This window comes from Pholcus phalangioides, unplaced genomic scaffold (assembly GCF_987345545.1).
Source record: "Pholcus phalangioides strain wild (caught in Gottingen) unplaced genomic scaffold, Ppha-v1.0 ptg000015l_1, whole genome shotgun sequence".
NCBI classification, from domain to species: Eukaryota; Metazoa; Arthropoda; class Arachnida; order Araneae; family Pholcidae; genus Pholcus; species Pholcus phalangioides.
In genome coordinates this window covers 96423467-96450455 of record NW_028301608.1, presented here as the reverse complement: position 1 = coordinate 96450455, position 26989 = coordinate 96423467, and the positions used below count along the sequence as shown (strand labels likewise).

The following is a 26989-nucleotide window of genomic DNA, read 5'->3' as shown; positions in this document are numbered from 1 at the left end:
TTAAAAGAGCAAGAACCATTGCTCTCTTGTAATACTAAAAATACTTTTGTAATTTTTAATTTCCACAGACTTTAAATTAATGTACGAAAAACAATTACGTACAAAATATTTTTTTTGTGTTTCTTTTGAGCATTGAATGGTTTTCGTACGCATTTATGTAAGAATGAGAAATTCCGCAAATGAAATCAATTCATATTATCATTGAAAGAACAATCATATTATATATATATATTTTCATATAAAACTGTATAAAATAACAAACAGGAATATTTCAAAAAAGTGACATAGAATTTATAAAACGCGCCATATAAAGTGATTTAAAAACATTCATTTAGAAGAATGTATAAAATTTAGTTCATTAGAAGAATATATTCATTGTATAAAATAACTAACATGAAGATACATATTTCAATATAGAGCAACATATAATTCATAACACACCATATAATGTAATTTAGCGTGATATAATTCATTTTGAAGAATATAATTCATGCAAATAATATTTGAATGGAAAAAAAAGAGAGAGAGATAAAAGAGAGATATAAGAATGGAAAAATAGAAAAAAAAATCACTTGTATGAAATTACATTTCATTCAGTGTCGAAGTCATTGCTGTCGGATGACTCATCTGGTGAGTGTGAACCATCGTGTTCCATTAACTCATCCGGATCATCGTCTTCACTTTCCTCGACCGAAACAGCAGGTTTAGCAGGTGGAATTTTCCTTCTGCAGCTTATGCAGAAATTCTTATGCTTACTCCTAGGCACCAGCCCACAAGAGTAGCATCGCCTCCCAGTCTTGGCATACCTGCAAACACACAACCACAAGAAACATCGTTAAAATGTTGTCATTTCGTATAGCTTCATTTTTAATGAGATTCCCGAAGAAAAAAAAACCAAAGCTGTACATTGTGCATAGAAATTGAACAGAAAAGCAAAGTTGAAACTCTAAGACATTTGTCCCAAGTCTTTCCTCAATTTGCTATTTTACTGGTAAAGGGACACGAAAATGCCGTTGCTTTTTATCGACATGTAGTTTATTAATAACACCATACAAATTAATTAATTTATAATACCATCAGAAACAATTTTCTTTGTGGACGTCTCACAATTATGCCAAAATTGAAGTCCCCTTTTCCTCATCCGATCACTCCTTCTCGCTACGGGCGCCATCTGTCTTCCTTAAAGGGTAATGACTCCTAACTGGTCCTCAAAGCACCGGTTTTTCTCTCGAACTGTCTCACCTTACTTCGAAAGCACTAACTCTTCAATTCGGCTCAGCTCTCTTTCTTCCATTGATCAGAATAATATACCGACTGAAGAATTTTTCTATTATACATGGTGATTCCAAATTCGTGAAACAAACTTTAGGAGGTTATTTAAGATACCTATACGGAGCACGTTTGATCATAGAATGTGCGGTCGAATCGCAATACCAAAGGCACTATAGGATGTTTTTGGATATTACACAATAGCACTTCACCAAAAACAAATACATATATGATATTTTTCTTACGGATTGCTGCGATAGGTGCTATCAGCCATTTGAGGGTGCATATGCACAGTCGAGGAAGAGTTGAATAAGAGTTTGTTTTTTATTTGTGCAAGGACCATCAAGGTTATTCAGCGCCGAACAATGATCAAGCGCTATAATGACTTGTGGTAGAATTTGTGTTATCCAGGTTGTACCATAAGAAGGTTTATCGCATTATAATACCCTGCTCCCTCGAATTATTGATCTGTTGATTGCACTTATTGCAGCGAATCCATCGGAAAAATATGATACTTACTTTTGGTGAAGTGCTGTTGTGCAATCTCTAAAAACACCCTCGACCGCATTTGCTATTGCGATTCGACAGCACATTCGATGATCAAAAATGCTTGTTTAGGTGTCATATATCACCTCTCAAAGTATGTCCCATGGATTTCGAATCAATTTGTATTACAAACAGCTTTTACGCAGAACAGACAACTTCATCAAAACACTAATAAGTAGGGTTGGGATTTTAGGATCTAAAAACTTCTAAAAATACTCTATAAAATATGCATTTATGCTCTTAAAAAACTGTAAATGTGCCATATAAAACGAAAAATATGCCCTAAATTTTTTTTCATTCCTTTCTCAAATAACATTAGTTTTAACAAAATAATATGATAATTAGAAGTGTTAATGCTGTGTAAACTGTTTTGAACCATTACTTAATTGTATGAACAGAAAATTCTTCGTTTTACTAATTAATCTCATAGAGCCAAAATTTCCCTTTTGAGCAAGTTTTTCCCCTACAAATTCAGAAGCAAAGCTATAGGTCGATTATTTGATCATTTTTGTCGTGCTACGGTCATTTTCTGCACACGAGGGCTAATTAGAATAGGACCTACAATTTAATATCGATTTTGAACGGCAGGCTTGTTTTTTTTATACTCATCGGGAGGTTGGTGCGCTAACCTTTCGATGGGGGACTCCCTGCGATAGCAATTTTTTCTCTGGTCATGTCGCCGTTTCTGTTTTGTACCCCTCTGTCAGAAAATTTTCTGGCAAGAACGAACCGGGTATCGAACTCGCGATACCTCTAAACATCCTTTGATGCTTTAGGCGAGTATCATCGATCTGGGCTACCGCGCCTGCCATCTATAGGTGAAAATACCTAGCCAAGTAGTGTATTTAGATTTAGAAAAACAAACAATTCTTTTTATGTAATAAAACTTTCAAAATTTCCCCACAAACGCTAAAATATTCCCCCATTTACCAATTTTAGCCAATTTTCCCTACGAGTTACCATCACAAACACCGATTCAGATGATCACCGATAAATCTATTGCCATTGAAAGGCTAGCATTTTCATGCTCTAACAATTCAATGCCATTGCCGTTTGGTTGAAAAACCGGAACTTCAGGATTTTCTACCAATAAGCACCGACGTTCCATTCTTGGTGCATAAATTTCTTAGTGCCATTCCTAGCCTCTTAGGGCTAGGATTACTCTCGTCAGCGGAGAAAACCGCAAAAACGAGCCGGAAGCGGGGTTGAAATAGCAAGGAAAAAATGTACTTTTAATTGAAAATCATGAAATATGCAAAATATGCCTTAAAATTTTGAAAATATGCTTTATGGCGTAAAAATAGCGAAATACGCAAAAAAAAAATGGAGAAAAAAATTCAAAGACAGAAATCCGAGCCCTACTAATAAGTATTTAGCATATTAGTCAGGGCCTCGAATAATAGGTTAGTGAAACCTACACTAGCTTGATAGTAAAGAAATATTGTTTTTTTTAAATATTCTGTAAACATATTATTAAGTTTTTAAACATTCACAAATTGAAAATTAATGCATGAAAATAAGTTTTAACAAAAGAATTGGACTTTAAACTGTATAAAAAGCTGTTATCAAAGGAAAAATATGTATATCTCTGCTCTTACCTGAGACCGCATGCATTGCAATAACTCGATCCTTTGTAAGCTCCCCTCCATAAGGTAGTCTGGGTAGTACCACATGACCAACAATATCGACCTGTAGGGAGGAGGGATTAGCATTTTTTTTGTTAACACATGGAAATGTTAATCAAATAAATTCTCACTCAGTGCAATTCTTGAATCGTATTCTGCTACTACTACAACTTCACCATACATATACACCTCGTACACATTCTTCTACGGAATTTCTATCGAATCCATACATTCAGGAACGTGTGTGTGTGTGTGTATGCGGAGCTCGTAACGTATGTATGTTGACATAGTTATGCTTCTTTCGTGTTATACTGGTGTTGCCACCATGCGCCTTCCATTATAAAAGTGGAAATGGCAAATGCTTGAATTTTCATGTTATGTAAGTATCGTGTTGTAAGTCTGCCGGCTCTCTGCGGCGAGACATTGAAACGCTCACTGAATCTCAATTAATGCGATGATAGTTAACAACCGAAAATATTACTAAAGTAAAACATAGCAGAAAATAAATGTAATAACAAATTTCACATTGCGAAAATAACCAACAGGGAGAAGAAAAAAAAAAGACCCCCCGTAACTGAATGTCTCGAAGATAGCCAAAATAAAAGCTTAGTGTAATGCTTACCATTACTAGTAGATGGTCCATTCCCATTCTGGACTTTTAGGTCCTGCTTTTTGTTTTTCTTACCTCCACCATTAGCAGTTGCTGAAAGATTAGAAATATTTTCTCCATACCATTACGTTTTAGTAACGATTCTCACATTTATCAATCACATAGGTTATAATAACGGTATCAAATATTAATCAAATACCAATTATCATCAACCAACAGTGAAACTTCTACCTTTAAAAATATGGGTTTTTAAAGCAACGGATGGTTTCAATTGCAACACTTTATCTCAGTGAGAAATGGCTAGATACACAAATTGGTGACTCACGATGTGTCGTTTTGAACTTGGTTGGGACATGGGTGGAGATACGGGGGGGGGGAGGGCATTGCCCCCCAGCGTCAAATGTGGAGTCGACTGATCTAATTTATATACGCATATATGAGTTGACATCATCATCATCATCATTGTGCTCCTCCAGCAATAATGACTGTGCCGCCCCCCCCAGACTTCCAAGTCTATCTCCGCCTATGACTTCGGAAATTAAAATAAAGTAATGAAAACATTCCGTGTTTGTGAAGGTCAAACATTTGATTAGAGCTCTTGTGTGAGTAGTCGCTATTGCTAAATAAAAATAGCTTCGAAGTCGAAATCTTAATATGGACAGTGATTAGAGTTGTGCCTACTTCCAGCAACTGAGAAAGTTGCAACACTGATGCTTAGCAATGAATTTTCTTACACAAAAATGAATTGTTTGATTAGAAAAAGGGACTATATAAAATCTGTACAAAAATACATAAATATGGAAAAATTAAAAAATATTCTTCGTCCAGATGTATGATATCATGAAAAAGTTTGAAAAATATACACTCATGGTAATAAATTAAGCCAAGAGATAGGGAATGCTCCTGCAAGAAAGCTGTTGGACCAACCCGGTTTTCATGTGATTTTTCTTTATTCTCTCGTGACAAGTCGCTATTGCTAAGGGAAAATAGTTTCAAACTCGAAATCTCAATATGGACACTGCCCAGAGTTTTACCTACTTCCAGCAACTGTAAAAGTTGAAAAAATGATGCTCAACAGTGAATTTTCTAGCACAAAATGAATCGTTTGAGTAGACGAAAGCAAGGCAGTTAATTAATGTCTAGAAGATATTCTCTCAGATAAAGTAAGAAGCATAGTATGTTACTGACCATTATAGCTAGTGGATGGACAATCCCCATTCTGGATTTTCTGATCATTGAGTTTCTTGTTATCTTCATCATTAAGACTAGCAGCTGCTAAAAGAAAAGAAATTTTTTCTCTGTTGTAATAATTATCTCTTTTATGAACCATGTAGCTATAACCACGTTATATCAGATAATAAATTTATAAAATTCTAATTATCATCAACAAATTAATAAACACCTTGCTTCTAATATGGATTGTAGAGAGAGAATTCATTTCGTACTCTCCTTCACCAACTCTGGCCATATCGCTACACTGCAATTTACTGTTATTAATCAGTTGGAAATGAAGGGGCCATTTACCGGTGGTCCCCTCAAGCTCGCTAGGGAAAACATCTTGTCATCAACATTCTTCGCCAGGTTTGAACCCGGGACAGTGACGCTGGTAGACGAGCCCGGTACCACCACGCCACTCGGGCCCTATTCCATGCACTGGCACGATGGGAAACATTTGGTAATGGAAAACAAAATAAATTTCATTATTACAAAATCGCGTGTTCGGGATGGCGCATGCAACCGTAGATCATTGTCGTGTCCAAGACTCCAGAATTTAGTAATGCTAAAAAATAATAGATATCAAATTTTCCGTCTCTGAATATTTCTGTCATGAACAAAAAATATCAATTAAACAAAGTAAAGTGAAAGTGTTGGTGCATCTCTTTCTATAAATAAAATTATTTTAAGAAAAATATTGAATAAATAATAAAGAAATAAATGGTAAAGAAAATGTGAAGAAATATGATATATAACATATTGAGTTAGAATAATAATGAAGCAACCATGCAATAAATGTGGATGCTTGGGGGATAGGGGTTTGATAACAGTGACAAAAAACTAATGCAATTTTATCGGAGTCATCGTGTATACACATGTTTTAATATATGGTCTTAATCATTTTGTAAATATTATATATCGGAAAAAATTGAGTTTTTGGAATTCGACCATTTTATGCATAATCCTTCGCCCCCCCCCCCCCCTCCGCACTGTGTTGGTATGGATACGTATCTTTTTTTTCGTTTTTTTTTGTATGTTCTTGAATGAGAATATTTCATGAGAGCTTTATATATTGATGAAAAACACATGCATATTTATATAATATTGATTACACATGTTACTGCCAAAGCCTGAAGTGTGCCCAAGTGGCGGAATGAAATAACTGGCCACTTCATGAATTGGCCGAGAGTTTTGGTCAAAGTCCGATTTTTAGAAAATGATTCGGAATTTGACTGTCCAATTCGCGAAGTTGCCGGAGATCCCTGGTCAAAGTTCGATATGCTGATGTAAACGGTCCGGTAGGTGCCAAATGCATTTGTTTTTTCATCGCGAACATGTGATCGATACATGGCTATATACATTGCAGCTGTATTGGATTAACTCCGTGGGACGAGAGAGAAAGAAAAAAGTAAAGTTTGAGAGATGTGTTTGTATGTGTGGTGTAGCGGTAGTAGGTAGGGCCTCCAAAAAATGGGTCGGGGATCCATGATGTCCTTAAGTCAGCCACCTCGTTGGGCAATTTGCCTGTTGTGGCGTTGTATTTGTATTTGTAATAAAACTATACGAATAGTTATATAGACATACATGAAATATTTTTTCTGATAAATTTTCAAGAAAAAAATTATTACCGCATCGTGACTGCTGTTTGATGGGTTGCCGTAACTAACGTGGGCATAATTATCACGATAAAATATGCCAACTTGACGGTGATCCTGAATTATGTCTTTTGTTATCGGCCTTTGTCCAGGGAGTACTGGCCACTTCGCGAACTGGATGACCAATGGCCGGAGTAATTTACCACGAAACTGGCCAATTCGCGAACTGGCTAATTTCGGGCTTTGGCAATAACATATACACTAATAAGATAGAATATAAATGTACACATAATTTGCTATTAAACGGCTCATTCTGTTATTTTATATATAAAGAGGAGAAAAAAATGTGTTGAACATATGAAATCAATGCCATAACCCTAACCATCAATTTACTAATTTTTTGAAAAATTTATGATAGTTGCCATTTTACTAACAGACATTAGATTATTTTTTGCGGACATACTGGGAGGACACCCTAGTCCAGGGGTTCTTAACCTATGGGTCGTGACCCAAACATGGGTTGTCGGACTTCTGAGATGGGTCGTTCAAATCCAATAACAGCTAGGGATTTTTGAGCAATGGGTCGTGATCCAAACCTCTGGCTCGCAACAGCTTCCGGCATGTGCGTGCGTGCGTGCGCCTGTGTATGGCCCATTAGTATTGTCGAGTTGCGCTTGTTTTGTGTTCTTATTACCGGATGGCCACAAATGGCTATCTTTTTTTAGGCTTTTTTTAGAGCCATTATCAAGCCTCTATGTTGGTCAAATGGTCATAGTGACTGACACGCATCGCGAGGTTCTGTTTCCAAACCCCACTGGCGCCATCTCTCTTTTTAAGTAAAATTATTTTCGGAAAAATATTGAATAAATAGTATTAAATAATTTAAAGAAAATGTAAAGAAAAGTTAGAACAATAATGAAGCAATCGCGCAATAAATGCAGATGCTTCTATTATGGAGGTCGTCTGGACTCTGTTTTCTGTGGTTCCCAGCTTCGCGGGGCGAATGCGAGCCGATCTGTTAAAAAAGTCTCGCCACAGGGAGCAACAGGCCTACAAACGGTATTCAATCATTACACTTCACTCACTTCACTTCTGAAATATAGATGTGCAGCACTGAAAATTTAGAGCAACACTAGATACGCACTCAAACCGTTACGTACACCCTCACCTACACTTCCGGCACAAATCACTAGGTAGTAAATTGTCCATGGCGATTTGTGTGCTCGGTTTGAAAGAAAGCAAGAACAGTTATTACTGTTATTTTTAAAATATTGTAGATTGAAAATATGGGAATGAAATAGAACTTCTAGTCATTTCACATGTTATCTCTCTCTCCCTCTCTCTCTTCCTCTCTATTTTTCTCTCTCACTATTTCTCTCTTTCCCCTCCCCTCTCTCTCCCTTCCTCTTTCTCTCCCTCTCTCTTCCTCTCTCTCCCTCCCTCTTTCTCTCTCACTATTTCTATCTTTCCCCTCTCTCTCCCTCCCTCTTTCTCTCCCTCTCTATTTTTCTCTGTCTCTCTCTTTCTTTCTCTCCCTCACGCTCTTTCTTTCTCTCTCTCCCTCCCTCTCTCCCTCTCTCTATTCCTCTCTATTTTTCTCCCTCTCTCTCCCTCTCTATTTTTCTCTCGCTCCCTCTCTATTTTTCTCTCTCTTTCTCTCTCTCTCTCTCTCTCTCTCTCTCTCTCTCTCTCTCTCTCTCTCCCTCTCTATTTTTCTCTCTCTCCCTCTCTATTTTTCCCTCTCTATTTTTCTCTCTCTCCCTCTCTATTTTTTTCTCTCTCCCTCTCTATTTTTCTCTCTCTTTCTCTCTCTCTCTCTCTTTTTTTCTCTCTCTCTCTCCCTCTCTATTTTTCTCTCCCTCCCTCTCTATTTTTCTCTCTCTCCCTCTCTATTTTTCTCTCTCTTTCTCTCTTCCTCTCTCTCCCTCCCTCTTTCTCTCTCTCGCGATAGCCCTGAGTCGATAAGATACTCGCCTGAAGTACCAAAGGATGTTTAGAGGTGTCGCGAGTTCGATACCCGATTCGTCCTTGTCAACAAAAACGGCGACATCACTGCAGGAAAAAATTGCTACCGCAGGGACTCCCCATCGAGGGGTTAGAGCACCAACCCCTTGATGAGTATAAAAAACAAGCCTGTCGTTCGGAATCGGCAATAAATTATAGGTCCCGGTCTAAAAAATGAGTCCTCGTGTGCAAAAAATGACCGTGGTACGACGAAAAACTGATCAATCTCTCTAATAGTTTTTCTATATTTTTTCACATGTTCAACTCTGATTGATATTTTTTGTCAATCAAGAAATCTCTCAGTTTACATCAAATTCTTACGTTGAAGACCCCATTTTTGACCGCTCCTCCAATTCATGACCAAATCGCACAATTTTTTTACATTTGATAACTGGTTGCTTAAATAACATATTTAGGAGTTCGAAAAACACTGAACAAACTTAGCACGTTTTTCTTTGCAGTTTATGTAAATTTTCAATCAAATAACTTTATAATTAATAGTAATTAATCAACTCAATTTAATTAAAACAGTTATTAGTACAGTCAAACCTCGTTAGTGCGTCACCCGGTTAACACGTCACTCCGCTTACCAGGTCACTATTTGGAAGTCCCAATTGTCCTGAGGCAGGAATTGGCACAGCTATGGCTTACTCCGTTTAACGAGTCTCACTCCGCTTACTAAATCATATTTTTGCTCTCCCAAGAGTGACTCATTAACGAGGTTTGACTGTAAATATGATTTTGAGCAACTTCATGTGCCATGTAACAAAAAAATTTAAGACGAAACTTTTTTTTTTTCTGTGTTTAAAAAATTTATTTCCGTTAATGGTCATGGGAAAAAAAATTCAAATCGAAAAAATTAGCATAAAATTTCTAAAATTTTTATTTTTGTAAAAAAAAAATTGAATTTCTTGTAAAATAAATTTCTATTAATATTTGGTACTCATTAGGCTAGTGGTTCTTAAATATGGGTCGCGATCCCAACTTGAGTCCCAGGAAGCTTTCGAGATTGGTCGTGCAAATCCATTAACAGTGAGGGTCTCTTGAGCTAAGGGAATCGTGCCCCAGACTTAAATCGTAGGGGAGCTTCTGAGATGGGTCGTACAAATCCATTCACAGCCAGTGATTCTCCAGCTATGGATCACGGCCCAAACTTGATTCTCAGGGGCTTCCTAGATAAGTCGTACAAATTCACATACAATCCCGTTACATATACATTTATTGGGCCACTGGTTTCACGAATTTCGATAAACAGACATTCCCATAAGTCGCGAAGCTGATTTTGTTGCTTATTTTTGTGGTCGCTGCCGAAGAAAAGGTTGAGAATCCCAGCATTAGACCCTTTTAATTTCCACAAAAAATGTTTTCATCTCATACAAAAATTTGTATCAAAATTAACTGAAAAACACGAATTTAAATAAAGCATTGCTCAAATGCAACGCCAATCAAAAATGGGACATTGAATATTATGGACAAAAGAATAATTTTTTAAGAAAAAGATTATATACACAAATGAGTATATAATCCTAACTTTTAATCTTTACAAAAAGTATTCGGGAACCTCCGAGGCGATATAACGTGGTTCCATTCAAAATAGTGAAAAGTTCTGAATCGAGTTCTTTTCAGAGAGATTCAACATTCAAAGCACACCCTGCAGGTGTTTTTGAAACTGAATTCTGCAAGTGACAACACTTATTACAATACAAAATACCTAGAAGGGACTTCAGTCCGTTTCAATTTCTTTCTTACATACTTGAAATATTCAAAACAAATAGTGTGTGAGCTGTCTAATTTTGATTTTGAATTAAAATCGTATAGAAACAGAAACATATTTCCTTGAGGATAATTTATTGAGATATCTTCACTGACTGAAATTTGTTTGATCACATAATGAAGTAATCATGAGAAAAATAACAAACATTTCGAGTATAGCCTTCGGTTATAAGTATATTTCTAACTAAAAATTCCTCAATTTTTTTTGAGTATTTATATTTCAAAATACATTAATATATATAGAAATACGGTCAAACGCTGTTATAACGACATCGAAGATTCCACAAAATTTTGTTGTTATGAGGTGTCGTTACAGTCGAAGTTGAAATTTTTAAGATTTTTTTTGACGAAAAATATAATCAGATGAAATCAATTACTGTGGCTGAAGTTTTTTACTTCATTATGATTATAGTGATCATGTTTAATCGAGAAAAATGCGAAAAGTAAGGAAAATTAATATGGGACAATCACATATTCTCATTAAACATGTTGCCAACTGCCAGCGAAATCGCCATGAACTGCTTATAAGTAACCATTGGCAAGAAATATAGTGCTGCAGGGAGCAGGGGAAGGTTGAAAGGGGCTAAGAATGGAATGGTGGATCTATCACACGGGGCTAGTTTGCATTTTGGTTCCCTCACCCAGAAATATTTTAGGAGCTACAAATAAAAGCCAAGGGAAGAATTTGTGTTTTCACTCGTCCAGCGCCTTCAGCACGATAAACCCCTCGCACTTCCCTAGTTTCCACACCAATAGTAACCTTGGAGTGGGTATTTTAGTCATTGTCATTGGAACTGTTTCGAACCTGTGGGCTCTCGTCTTGAGCTTTATACAGGACACATTTCGATTTCTGAATCAATTTTTGGGGTGTTCACACCCATGCCACAAATTTTCGTGGTTGCTCGAGCACCCGTGGCTCCAACGCCACTGATTTTGGACTAGCAAGGTTCAACTGTATTTAAAAATTTAGATTTATTACAAAATTCAATCCTAAAAGGTAGGAAAATATGATGACTTCTCAATAAGAGCTGTAATGTAAAGTAAGGAAAATTAATATGTTAAACCGTTAACAACAATCATAAGTTATCTGATATAATTAAGAACGGTGAAATATTACTGGACCAAAAAAAATCGGGAGTTGCTTTAAAAGCGGGTTGTATGGTCTGGTGCATATTTTTGGTTAAACGATGGTGTGTGTGTGGTTTCGAACATGTAAAAAAAACCCGTTTTCCCCAGAAAGGGGAACTTTCAGGGGAAAACATGTTTTCACTGTGAAAGTCTGGGTTCGAATCCCGGTTCGAGCATGGATGTTTACTAACACTAACAAATTCCCTCGACGGATCATGCTGATCCCTACGTGATGATCACGTTTAAAAAAAAAGTATAATGTTGGTACCATTGTAGGCCTCCTGCTCTCTGTGTCGAGACTTTTCAATGTGAGATCTGCTGGCATTCGCACCTCGAGATTGGGAACCACAGAAAACCAACTTCAGTCGACCACCACTGTGGCGACTGTGGGGTTCGAACCACTCCACCACCACAGCGTTTGCAGAGTGGACATCTTCTTTGCTTTTTTTATCTATTCCTAAACTTCGCTCTGAATATTGCTGTACGACCACCATCTCCTAACCCCCCCCCCCCCAAGACTTAAGCAGGGCCAGATTTCTGCATGGGCAACAGGGTCACTTGCGCATGTCCTCCTGTTATAGGGGGCTATATATATATATATATATATATATATATATATATATATATATATATATATATATATATATATATATATCTACTCTATAATATAAAATCACAAACTCGAAAAGGGCCTGCTTCTAAGCAACCGAAATTAGTTAGCTTTATTGTGCACTGAATCTGAGACAACTGAAAAATTGGCTTTTGATATTATTAACACTTTCGGTAATACAGGGGGATCACCGAATAAGCCCTTATTTCAAAATTAAATATCTCTACAACAAAGATCAATAGAATTATGCGGTAAACGGTACGTTTATTAGCGAAACAGTAAGAATGTTGTACAGGAATTTCGAAAATTTAGTTTTTTTTTTAAATTTTTTAAAATTAAAAAAAAAACAAAACTGGAGATTTTGGGGTTCCGAAAATCCTCATTTGTGTGAAGAGAAACCACTGCATTCGCCTAAAGTTACTGCATGGGCTGCGGTATGCGCCAGAGGCATTATCGGCCCCTTCTTCGTGCGAGAAACGATTACTACTGAACGTTACAATTTTGGAACAATTTGTCAGCACACATGGCACATACCGCAGCCCATGCAGTAATTTTAGGCGAATGCAGTGGTTTCTCTTCACACAAATGAAGATTTTCGGAACCCCAAAATCTCGTTTTTGTGTCGGAAGTGAAATGAAGTGATGTATAATAATTGGATCGGGTGAAAAGGCCATGGGGCCGAAGAGATACAAGGTTGTTGACTGTTGGACGTGAGGGATGTCAGGCGCTCTGGTTTAGTCGTCTGTGTAAATAAAGATGATCATAAGTTATTCTCGTTGGCTCTGGTGTATACTTAATTAGTGATATGTCTAGAAGGCCAAGCGAAGCAGTTTTTTTTTTTTTTAAATTTTAAAAAATTAAAAAAAAACTGAATTTTCGAAATTTCTGTGCAATATTCTTACAGTTTTGCGAATAAACGTACCGTTTACCGCATAATTCTATTGATCTTTGTTGTAGAGATATTCAATTTTGAAATAAGGGCTTATTCGCTGATCACCCTGTATGAGAATACGAGAAAAAAAACCACACAGAGAGAAGATACTTTTTTTTAAGGTATTTAATGAAGATTATAATTAGATCTTTTCATTTAAAATTTAATGCATACTTTTGTAATGTCTCTACAAATACCATGTTTTTCCTGACGCACATTACATCTTTAACCGTAGTCGAGGAACAAGGCCAATACTTGGTTTGCACAGAGACCCATCGAGTGAATGTCAGCCCCCCCCCCCCCTTACTCTTGCGTCAACCTGAAGACCCATCAGAGATATATACATAAAATATATATTATTGCGCGATAGTCCAGGTCGATAAGGCACTTGCCTAAATTATTAAAATATGTTCAGAGGTGTCGCGAGCTCGGTTCCCATTTCGTCCTTGACAGAAACTTTCCCGACACAGGAATACAACACAAACGTCGAAATGGCCACGAAAAAGAAGACTGCTACCGCAGGGAGTCCCACATGGAGGGGTTAGCGCATCAACCCCTCGGTGAGTATAAAAACGAAGAGCAAAATTTCGAACACTGCCGTTCGAAATTGACAGTAAGTGCCGGTGTAATTAGCCATCATGTGCAGAACATGACCGTGGTGCGATAAAAATTATCAAATGATCTTGAAATATTGCAAATTAAAATCATACCTTATAACAAAATGAAATGTTACAACAAATTAAAATACAGTAGCATGCCAAAAAAAAAAAATGAAGATTCGAATAACTTTAATCGTAACTTACCCTTACGGGAAGCTCTGCGTCCCCTAAGAGTCAAACATTTTTTGAGGCGTCGCTTTGGTTTCTTCTTTCCTTCATTAGCAACACCTTGAAAAACATTAACTGTATAAATATTCTAATTGGAATTAGATTGAGATTAAACGAAACCCTATAAAACGCATTGTTATGTTCGAAAAAAGAAAAGCGAATATTTCTGCAACTTGCGTAAAATCATCAAAGGGTCCACAAAATACAGTATTCCGTAAAAAATTCGAAAAATTGAAAGAGTAATCAAAGTCTTCGCGAGTCGAATGCGAACATAATGTAATCAATATAAATATATGCAACAATAAATCTTTTAAAAAAAATTATAGAATTACATTACATATATTATATTTTTGAAAAAATTACATATACAGGTTGTCCTGTAAGTGTTAGAACGTCTTTTATCTCATCAACTGTCCGTCGTAGAGGTATGATATTCCAGTTTTGAAAGTGCTCAACAGGTGTTCACGAATTACAGTGTAGCAGTTTTGAGACTGAATATACAGTGTGTAACAAAATAAAAAAAATCTAAATTTCTGTACAGTCTCCCTGTGCTCTAACCTCCAATTAGAAAATTGTTGCCCTGTCTCACCTGGGGTCCAACTAGAGAAATTCAATTTTTTTCCAAGTGCAGAGATTCGCTGAGATGTTCGTATTCGAAAAATGAAGGAAATTTGGGTAAGAACAGTATTAAATGCGGGTGAAACGGTTTTTCGCATTCAACGCTGTTCTTTCCCTAATTTCCTCCGTTTTTCGAATTTGAACATCTCTGGGAATATCGCGCTTTAAAGAAACAAGGTTTTTTTTTTTTTTTCGTTTGCATCAGGAGAGACAGGGAAACAACTTTCTAATTGGAAGTTAGAGTATAAGAATTTATGTACCACGTAATTTTTGAATGCCTGTTGAGCATTTTTTAAACTAGAATCATACCTCTACGATGGAGATTGATGACGTAAAAGGCCGTGCTAGCACGTACGGGATACCCTGTATAGAGGAAAGGGAGGATATAATGGGACAAATTTTAGTTTTTGAATTTTTTCAAAGTGAAAAAGAACCCCAAGGCACAAGAAAATGTAAACCCTCAAAAAATTTAATCTGTTAATAACACTATTTAAAAAACAAATTGTTGTCTCAGGCTTCACTAGTGGAGTTCCTGAAGGAAGTGTCCTGGGTCCCCATACCTTTATACTCGATCAGGATATCGATGGGATTGTTAGCAAATTCGCAGATGATGTGAAGCTAATGGAGATAATCGGGAATCAAAGCGATAGGGAGTTGCTCCAGACCAACTTAAACAGGATTGCAGCATGGGCAAATGAATGGAGCATGACGTTTAGCGTTGATAAGTGCATGGCCGCTCATTTTGGTTCGAACAACCCACGGTTCTCTTACGAGTAGAATGGTGTCACTATACTGGATGGTCACCGATTTGGGAATTCTCATTCACGAGCGGCTTAGGTTTACTGAACATTGTTCAGCGTTGGTCAGAAAATCGAATAGAATGCTCGGTTTCATTTTCAAAAAAGGTCTCTTCACGTTTTCCTAAATTCATTCTTCAACTTTTCCTAGGCTTAGTTCGTCCTGGACTGGAGTATGTTGGAAGGTTATAGAGACCATACCTTCAAAATTTTCAACGGGATGGATAGGGTGGACCATGAATTATTAGTACACCGTCAATCGACTGCTTTTACAAGGGGACACCAGTATCGATTGGTAAGGGACAATGAGAGGTTATGCTGTTGCAGGGAAGTTTTCTGTAATAGGGTTGTTGATAAATGGAATAGCTTACCCACGGGGGTAGTAAATTCTAAAACAATTGACACGTTTAAAAAGAAATACGATAAACACGTTGGGGTAAATCGAGAAGTATATATATATATATATATATTATATACTTCTCGTATATATATTATATACAGTCAAACCTCGTTAGTGCGTCACCCGGTTAACACGTCACTCCGCTTACCGGGTCACTTTTTGGAAGTCCCAATTGTCCTCAGGTAGGAATTTGCACAGCTATGGCTTACTCCGTTTAACGAGTCACTCCGCTTACCAAGACATATTTTTGCTCTATTTTTGAAATATATGGCTGGCATCCATATTTATAATGGGCATCTTTTTCTCAGCCACCTCTTTGAGCATTTTGCCTGTTGTGGAGTTGTACATGTACACTGAAGAGCCAAAAAAAACTGTAACCTGCCTGATATCGTGTAGGGCCCCCGCGAGCACGCAGAAGTTCCGCAACACGACGTGGCATGGACTCGACTAATGTCTGAAGTAGTGCTGGAGGTAATTGACACCATGAATCCTGCAGGGCTGTCCATAAATCCGTAGGAGTAAGAGGGGGTGGAGAACTCTTCTGAACAGCACGTTGCAAGGCATCCCAGATATGTTCAATAACGTTCATGTCTGGGGATTTTGGTGGCCAGCGGAAGTGTCTAAAATCAGAAGAGCAGAAGAGCTGAGACCTGGAGCCACTTTGTAGCAATTCTGGACGTGTGGGGTGTCGCATTGTCCTGCTGAAATTGTCCAAGTCCATCAGAATGCACAATGAACATGAATGGGTGCAGGTGATCAGACAGGATGATACGTACCTGTCAAAGTTGTATCTAGACGTATCAGGGGTCACATATCACGCCTACTGCACACGCCCCATACCATCACAGAGTCTCCACCAGCTTGAACAGTCCCTTGTTGACATGGATTCATGAGGTTGTCTCCGCACCCGTACACGTCCATCAGTTCGAAGCAATTGGAACCGAGACTCGTCAGACCAGGCAACGTGTTTCCAGTCCTCAACAGTCCAATGTCGGTGTTGTCGGGCCCAGGCGAGGCGTAAAGCTTTGTGTCGTGGGTACACGAGTGGGCCTTCGGCTCCGAAAGCCCATATCGATGATGTTTCGTTGAATGGTTCGCACGCTGACACTTGTTCATGGCCCAGCATTGAAAGCTCCAGCAATTTGCGGAAGAGTTGCACGTCTGTCACGTTGAATGATTCTCGTCAGTCGTCGTTGGTCCCGTTCTTGCATGATCTTTTTCCGGCAGCAGCGATGTCATAGATTTAATTTTTTACCCGATTCCCGATATTCACGGTACACTCGTGAAATGGTCGTACGTGAAAATCCAAATTTCATCGCTACCTCGGAGATGCTATGTCCCATCTCTCGTGCGCTGACTATAACACCCCGTTCAAACTCACTTAAATCTCGATAACCTGCCATTGTAGCAGCAGTAACCGATCTAACAACTATGCCAGACACTTGTTGTGTTATATAGGCTTTGCCGACCGCAGCGCCGTACTCTGATTGGTTCCGTATCTCTTTATTTGCATACGCATGCCTGTACCAGTTTTTTTTTTGGCTCTTCAGTTTATTTGTATATGGTTAAATGGGTTGCACTATATACATGTACATAATAGGGGAAAGAAAACAGATAAATTAGGGTGAAAAGAGAAATATATACTTCATACTTTCTCTCTCTTATCTGTAAGTATTATAGATAAGAGAGAGAGAGTATAGTCACTGTTTTTTCATTTGTTTTTCCTCCCCCCTTACTTTTCTACTTTTTTCTCCTGCCTAACATGCAATTACGTTAAAACAAGGTTAACAAAACTTGTACTGTATTTACCGCCGATTCGTCAAACAAAGATCATCCGAATTTCTTGCCAATCGCTTGTGAGCGGAGCGGTTAAAGATAAAGCAGCGTTATAATGGGGGAATATGAAAAATCGACCAAAAAGTAAAATTTGTATCGGGACTGGAAAGCATAACAGACAGAGACTACTCATTTCTATCTTCTTTGGAGAAAAGGATCGCCACTTCAATTACCAATTTCACACAAAAAAAAAAAAACTCGCCAGTGTTTTTTAGTGAAAAATAAACATTTTTTTTCTTTTTTCGAATTCATAAAGAATATTGAATTTTCATTTCCGAAAGAATTAAACTGCCGTACTGGACGGAAACTCTTTGGTTTCCAAAAACATGCGAGAAATTTTGAGAATTTTTAAAAATCAAAAAAGTAATATTTTGCGCTGTTCAAATGCGTAATTATGTAACAAATAAACATCAATTGATTAAGAAAAAGTCGAGTAATCAATTTTCATGACTGAACTCGTTTGAATAACTAAAATTTGTTTTTTTTCTACGTGAATGCATCAGTAGGGGGACAGGAATCAGAGCGGCTACGCCTTAATCCGTTTTATGAGACACGCCGCTCACAATGTCATATTTTCGGTCTCAAAAGAGTGACTCATTAACGAAGTTTGACCGTATATAGAGTGTCCCACAAATCGACTACTACCACTAAATAAGACATGCACCTCATCCATATTTCTCTGCGGAACTTCTAACAAATTGGTACATGTTGGAATGTGTGTTTACGTATAGTGAATCTTCCATGAAGTTTGTTTCTGCGTAATGCTTGTTGGGTGTAGTGCCGCCATCTGCAATCAATTTTTTAAACTATGAGTTTTTGTCAACTCCTAGTGAGTGAAGTGTAATGAATGAATTATTGTAACGTTGTAGGCCTGTTGCTCTCAGCGGCGAGACTTTTTAACGGGGAGATCTGCTCGCATTCTCGCCTCGAAGTTGGGAACCGCAGAAAAACAACTTCAGCCGACCACCACTGCGGCGACAATGGAGTCAAATAGACTGACAGTCTTTAAATTAGGATAGCAAGAAAATGGTGACAGATATTAAAGTATTATTGCGGAATACAAATGTGCGAAGTGAAGAATTGCAGCAACGTCATTCATGTTGCAAGGGGTTTGGCAGTTATTAAAGTGAAATAGAAATAATTTTCAACCTGGACACCCTTTGCCCAAAAATGGCCGATTAGAAAGTTGTTGCCCTGCCTCCCCCCCCCCCCCCCCAGATGCCAACAAAAAAATGTCCGCGTTCCCAAGTGCAATATTCGCTGAGATTCAAAAATCGGAGTATTAGTTGGGAAAGAACAACAAAAACTAACGGGCAACGCTTATTCCCCAATTTTCCTCCGATTTTGAATTCAGATGTCTCTGCGACTATTGCACTTAGAAATGTGGAAATTTTTTGTTGACATCAGGAGAGACAGAGCAACAGCTTTCTAATTGGGTTTTTAAGCACAGATTGTCCATATTAAATTTTTTTTTATTAACTATACAGCCAATTGCAACATGACTAACATAGCTGAAATTCCTGACATCTCACATTTATATTCCGCAAGAATGGCTTTAATATCTGCCACCGTTCTCTTGCTATCCCATTTTGAAAACCGTCAGTCGATTGTAGGACACTATGTATGAAAATAATCAAATACATTTGAACCTCTCTATGAAACTGGATACGCAAAACCACAAAATTTACTTATGGAAGAGCACGGCTTACCATTCTGACCCGTTTGCTGCTTCTCATGCTCTTCTTTCTTCTGTTCAATGCTGTTGTTTTCTCTAAAAATAAAAACAACACAAGTCTGCGATGAAAAAGCTTAACTGAAAATAATTGGTGTTTCTTACAGTATATGAATGCTAATTACTGGAAAAATAGTTAAAAAATTCCATCAAGTCCAGTTTTTGCGACAAAGTGAAAACTAAATTCCAATTGTAATGCATAGACAGCATGCAAACCACATTAAAACTGTACGTTATAAACAAATATAATAAATAAAATTTCCAAAGATATTTCAGTGAATTTTATGGTGATCTTTTTTGGCGCTGATTCCAAATCTAGCATTGGTTTTGTCAGATGGACTCTACTTTTTTGAGATAAAGTGCAAATCGAATTTCAATAGTCATAGACAGCATACAAACCACATTAAAACTGTGCGTTATGATTAAACCATTGCCAAAGATATTTATTGATTTTAGGGTCTATCATTGTAATGACAGAGCTAGGATATAAATGTGAAGTATGCATTTAAGAGGTGATAAAATAAAAATTCTAAAATATTTTGATTTGGGTCATTTCCCCAAAAATATGAAATCGTTTTGTAAATAACCTTACGCGATAGAAAAAGAAACGAATCATATTGTTGGAATCACACAGCACTGAAAGTAACATAAAAATCAATTGTATCAAAACTGAAAAAGCTTTCAAAAAGTATTTCATGTAGACCTGTGTAATGATTCAATTGGTTGATGAAATGAAATCCATTCCCAAACCTCAAATCAAAAACCCGAATTTACTTACAAAGTTTACTACTTACTGCAAGGAGTTTGGCTTTTGTTCCTTCAACAAAAAGAAAAACCGATGAAATCCATGGCATGGCTTCTCGACTTTTTCATTCAGGCTCATTAGCGCACTCAAGGCAATACGCTCTCTTTCCCACAACTCCCCCATCTATAAAAACAAGGTAAAGATATTCCAGTACCAGCCAAAATATGCACATCGGGAAAGATTTCGACAAAATTCAAAAAAATTATTTTTCCGCACCATAATTTGCTCGGATTTATTTAACGGAAAGTAATATTGATGCACAATGACAAATCGGTACGTACCGATTCGTTAGAGCAGCGGTTTTCAAACTTTTCTGACTCGCGGAGCCCTCCCTGTCTGGTATATTATTTCTATGGCGGAGCCCCGTAGGCCTATTTGTTACTTATTCATCAAAGTTACTGATCTATTTTTATTATTTAAAAATATTTATAACTATTTTTTTGCAAATTTACTGTTTTTCTTATTTCCCTCGAGTGGCCGCGGAGACCCTGGGGAGAGGACACGAAGCTCCAAAGACTCCGCGGAGCACCGGTTGAGAACCGCTGCGTTAAAGTGCCCACACACACACACACACACAGAGGTTCTTTTTTTTTTTAATCTCTATGATAAATGCACTCTGTGTCATTCAATCACGTTAGACGCATAAAATAATTCAAGAATAATGAAACGTAAAACTTAAGGTATCTGAATGAATACGTAGAAAACGTCAAATATTGAAACTTTCTGGGCAATAATTTGTCAAAAACAGCAATACATGTTTCGCTAAATATTCAGGACCACTTTCTACTCTCATATACTGTACACACATTTCTAGAAAAATATTTTTAAAGTAACAAATTTATTGTATGGCTCAATTTGAATAAATTTGTTTTTTTTTTAAATAAAAACCTCAAGAACATGGTTTTTTTTTCAAAAATAATCAAAATTTATTTTATTTTAATTGGAAAATTGAAAATGCTTGAAATCATTTCGATAAGTATATCTTCCATTAAAAATGCATTTAATACCAAAAAATATGCAAAATTTCTAGCCACTTGAACTATAAGTAGTTTTTATCTAGCAAAAACATACTTTTTGGAAAAAATTATTTTGTAAAAGGATCTTTACACAATATATGCATGCCTGTACCATACATTAGCATGAATAAAAACTTCTTTTGGTACAAATAGATCAAAAATTCGAATGTAGTTAAACGCAGAAGAGTTTAAAGTGCTATTAATATTTAAAGTTTTGTTAAATTTTGGTTTCAATTCCTTTAGAATTATGCTTTTTTTTGCAAGATTGGCAACTCAAAATTTCTTTACAATAAATTGCCTGCAACCTCTTTTTCTCCAATAGTCAGTGAACCCCCGAAAAAATCGGTTATGCGTATGCTTCTGTGTTATAAACGGATAAATTATCGAGAAAACACATTACCCCAGATGGCGTCCCTGAAAATTAAATCTTTATATTTTAAATGAGCTTTTAAATACTAAAACAATTATTATAACAATTATAATTATAAGCAATTATTCAATAAAAAATTTTACAATAAAATAACACACGGAAATTAAAAGACAAAGTTCATAGTTTGTTGGACTTTCTTAAAGCAGAAATAGTGAACTCAATTGTTACTAGTCAACAATAATTTATTAGGCAGAAAATCATCAATAAAAAATTTTGTAAAACTTGAATCAATACTTGTATTAAGTAACATGAATATATTTTAATGAAATATAAATTTTTGTCACTAAATCGATCAAGAAATAATTATTTCTGACTAAAGATATTTTTCCTCTTTTCCATTTTCAATTCTGGAAGTGTGAATATTGAAATGTTATTAAATTGAATGAATTTGAAAATATTCGAATCATGATAAAAGTGGCACTGAGGGAACACATAAATTTGAACAGATGTGACCAATTTTAGTTGCCTTTTAAGAATTCTTATAGATGGTTTTCGTGCAATTTTTTCCTTAAAAAATTAAGATTATTTTTTTTTTCAGATTTGTTGGTGAAGATATGTATTTAAATTACATTATTGTTGTAAAATCGGGTTTATCACGTTACTAAGTCAGTTCTTTTCATCAAAAAAAGTTTTATATAGGAAATTTAAAAGAGATTGATTGATTAATAATTCCTCTATGCAGAATAAATCAACAAAAATGTGAGAGATCCAGAAGTTTTGTATGATGATTAAAATTTCAGGGTATTTGAAAAAAAATTCAGATGTACGTTCATTCATGCACTCACCCTAAAATTTGCCTTAATGATTAAAATACGGGGTGATTATAAAAAAACTATCCCGACATATGGGCCCCTAACTATCACACCATTCACAGAAACTGAATGAAATTTTGGCATAAGGTATTTTGAGGTATGCGCTCAAGAATGATATGGAAAACAACAGTGTCACTCTAACAGTTACGGTTACAGTGAGAAAATTTCGAAAATATCAAATGGCAACACCAAGTATTTTGTATTGGAATGCGATCTCCATACTGAAAAACACTAAATAGCGTTGGAATGGCACCTGTAGCACGAAAATCCCCGGAGCTAGGCAAGGAAAAAGTAAAAAGGACTTTGCCGTGCACCAGAGCATTAATGTTCGTTTCATTCGTCACACCGAGATCCCAGCCTGATTAGTCGTCCACAAGGTCATGTGCAAAATTTGTGAAACACAATAAAATGCTTTATTTTATGCTGCTTCTCTGTCCTTATTGGTTGTCCTCACTTTTAGCCTATCTACCGCCGGTGATTTTCATGCTACAGTTGCCGTTCGAACGCTATTTAGGGGTTTTCACAATGGAGATCACATTCCAATACAAAAAACTTGGTGTTGCCATTTGATATTTTCGAAATTTTCTCACTGTAACCGTAACTGTTAGAGTGACACTGTTGTTTTCCATATCATTCTTGAGCGCATACATCAAAATACCTTATGCCAAAATTTCATTCAGTTTCTGTGAATGGTATGATAGTTAGGGGCCCATATGTCGGGATAGTTTTTTTATAATCACCCTGTACTTTAAAATAATATGTTAAAATGACAATTATTGTAACTGAAAATAATCTTTTGAGAAACAATAGTTGCGAGTCGAAAGCAATGTTAAAAACACTTTTATCGTTTTATCTGTCTAACAATAGGAATTATGTGATTGGTAGAAATATTTAATTTAACAGAAAATTACCAAAGAAAACATTCCTGAAAATATTTCTATTTTCATATTGTTGAATATACAGATTTTAATGTAAAAATTCAAAAAGAAGAACACTAATACTGAAGCATTGATAAAATAGATTACAGTAAAACCTCTGTTTTGCGGACATAGGCGGGACAAAAACATTAGCTAGTAAAAGAGGGGGTTTTAAATGCATACATTTATTATACAAGGGAAAATTATTATTTGGCCGTATAAAAGCGGAGTGACCGCATCTGAGGGCTGTCTTTTAAGAGGGGTTCTTACTGTATTCCACTTAGATAATATATTAAACAGACAATTGAATAGATTATTTCACTCATTCTCCTAAAGTCATTCTTCCGCTTTTCAGAGGCTTAGTTTGTCCTGGACTGGAGTATGCTGTAAGGCGGGCATCTTCAACCTATTGCTCGCGAGCACCTCGGTGCTCTCCGAACAACCCACATTGCTCGATGCTCGTGTCCGATTTTGTGCTCGCGAGCACTTGATTAACAATTCCAATTAAACACATTGTACACGTTGCATTCATCGATTGAAATCATCGTGATTTCATGCAGTCGAATTTGCTGTAAGGGGTGCTCTTTTTGGGATGATAAGATAGGCAGTACTCGCGACTTAAGGAAGGTTGAAAACCTCTGCATAAAGAGAAGAGCGTCTTTGTTAGCTTGAGTTATGAAAAGAGACTTAAAACTTTTGAATATGTTTGCATTGGAAGAACGCAGGTGTCGGGAGAAAGTGTTCAAAATTTTCAAAGGAATGGATAAAATGGACCATGAATTATTAATACACTGTCAATCGACTGCTTTTACATGTGTATAAAAGCATACAAAAGGGTATATACGACACCAGTATCGATTGGTAAGGGATAATTATTCTAGATTATTTTTCTCAGATATAATACATTTGTTCTAGATTTATATTACACGGAATTTTTCTGTAATAAAGTTGTTAATAAATGGAATGGCTTACCCCCGGAGGTAGTAAATTCTAACACAATTGACACGTTTCAAAACGAAATACGATAAGCATGTTGGGGGTAAATCGAGAAGCTATCCATACTTAGAATAAGGCAACCATAAATACATTTTATGGGCATCGTATATTTTATAAAGTATATATATTGTTTATAATTGCATTTTTAATTGGGTTGCTGTATTTTTGAAATATATGGCATCCATATTTGTTATTGATGGGATTCTTTTTCCTCAGCCACCTCGTTGGGTATTTTGTTTGCTGTGGCCTTGTATTTGTATAATATAAAAAAAAATATTTTAAAACATTCATTTGAAGTTATTGTTCAGTTACGTTATGCAAAATAGATTTAAATAATTCGTGAAACGTTAAAATAATTTCCGATTTGATTCGTAGTTTTTAAGTTGCAAAATTTAATAATGTGTGTTGGTAATTGGTGTTGCAAACGCGGTAGTATTTCAATACCCAAACTTTTAATTTTTAGAATTATCAATTAAATTTAAACTTCGATTGAAGCCCCTTCAGAAAGAAAAAGAGATATTTCTATCATTAATAAAGATGTTAATGTAAAATATAAAATGAAAACACACACAAAAAAATTATTGTCAAACATTGAAAAATTTTTGAAGTTACTTTTATCATGGAAATGAAATTCAAAAAAAGTTCATAAAACCTCAATATAATTCCAAATGATGAATTATTCTAATTACAATTTTGTAATTTTGTTGGTTATCGGTGTCGGAAACTGGTGGACCGTGATCAATACTGTATTTGAATTATTTAATATGTAAGCTCTTTTATGTTTTAGAATTTTTAATAAAGTCCAAATTGCAGTAAATTATAAAGTCCTTTCAATATGAAGAGCTTTTTTTCTTCTTTAGATCATGGTTTACTCCACCAGGATTGCCCTTACCAGACGCGGGATCAGGAGTGCCTTAACAATCTCGGGGGACAAAAAATGTTTATGACCCTCCCGTCCAAATTTCATATGTTTTGGAAGGGGTGGGAATCGGCATATATTATTTCAGAATGTGTGTACACAGGACCGCCGAGAAATATCCATGCAAAAAATTTCAAACACACAATTTAATGCTAAATTAATACATTGAATTTAAGAAATAATTGAAAGAAACAATTCCCGATAATTCCGAATTAACAGAAGACGTTATTTTGTAGCTAATGAAGTTTCATACCAGTGAATGAAATAATTCCAGACTTTATGAATATTCAAAATTAATCAAATTCATAAGTTTTCAATTGATGGAAATTCAGAATTAGCAAGAAAAACAATTAAGAATTAGCAAGAAAAACAATTAAGAATTAGCAAGAAAAACAATTAAGAATTAGCAAGAAAAACAATTAAGAATTAGCAAGAAAAATAATTCAAAATTAGCAAGAAAAATAATTAATGTGAAAACAAAAAAGAATTGATGAAAATAAAACAACCCTAAAGGACAAAATTGATGAAAATTCTGAATTATCAGGGATGAAAAATTCCAGAATTCACGTAAATTGAGAATTAACCGGAAAAAAAAAATTCAGAATCGATGAAAATTGAGTACTAATGAAATTAATAATTCTGAAATTGATGAATATTTAGAATTATCAGCATGAAAATAATCGCAGAATTGATAAAAAAAAATTCAGAATTTTTTTGATTAAAGACAGGGGAAAAAAATTTAGAATCGATGAAAACTCAGAATTAACAGAAAAAAAAAAATTCCCGAATCGATAAAAATTCAGAATTAATAAAATTAATAACTGCAATAGATGAAAATTCCAAATTAACCGTTTAAAAGAATTCCAGAATTCATGAAAATTCAGAATTAATGCATGAAATAATTTGAGAATTGGTAAAATCCTTCAATAATTTACCGTGAGTGTCAGGAGTCCGTTGCGACGACCGTACCTGTCGCGCACCCCTAACAGCAGCTCTTATAGTCCACAGATAGCAGACAGCCCGAGTACGCTTAGATCGAATACGGCTTACGTCTAACCTGACGCCGTTGGCTTCGTTTAGGTTTGCGATCTTTACTTCACGCTTATATGAAAACCAGCATTGTTATTTCTTTATTTTTGTTTGCGCAAAAAAACTATTCGAAAATTAACAATAAGACGAAGACGTCAAAAATATCTGCATCAACTATTTTCGTATATTTAGTTCTAACGCTGGCCATAGATGTCTCACAAAATCTGATGAGATTGGTAATAAATTATTTGGGGAACCCTCGTGTCTATATAACCAATACCCTTAAGAATAGGTCATGGTTAATGCCAAGATTCAAACAGATTAATGGAAAAGTGCCGGAGGATTAGAGCACTTCAACAAGATTTATGATGACTACGTATACGCATACGGAAGATCGGATTATAGTTTTGACAAAATATTTTTCAATTTATTATTTATAAATGAAAACGCTCATAGAGCTTAATCAATTTCACACACTCCATCAGATCAAAAAATATACATAAAACGGAACTCACCCTTTTCTCCTGGTTAAGACGTTGACTTCTATGA

General features: G+C 35.9%; 1 protein-coding gene across 1 annotated transcript; it reads right to left on the bottom strand.

Moving 5' to 3' along the window:
• Positions 1 to 127: 127 nt before the first annotated feature.
• LOC149077113 (uncharacterized) lies at positions 128 to 26989 on the bottom strand. Its single transcript, XM_089242348.1, has 9 exons — positions 26956 to 26989; positions 20311 to 20444; positions 19494 to 19555; positions 15061 to 15114; positions 14110 to 14193; positions 5239 to 5322; positions 4063 to 4143; positions 3414 to 3504; positions 128 to 806 (listed from the first exon to the last, which is right to left on the bottom strand). The coding sequence occupies exons 2-9, from the start codon at positions 20442 to 20444 to the stop codon at positions 590 to 592; spliced, it is 807 nt and encodes a 268-aa protein (XP_089098474.1). The 5' UTR covers positions 26956 to 26989; the 3' UTR covers positions 128 to 589.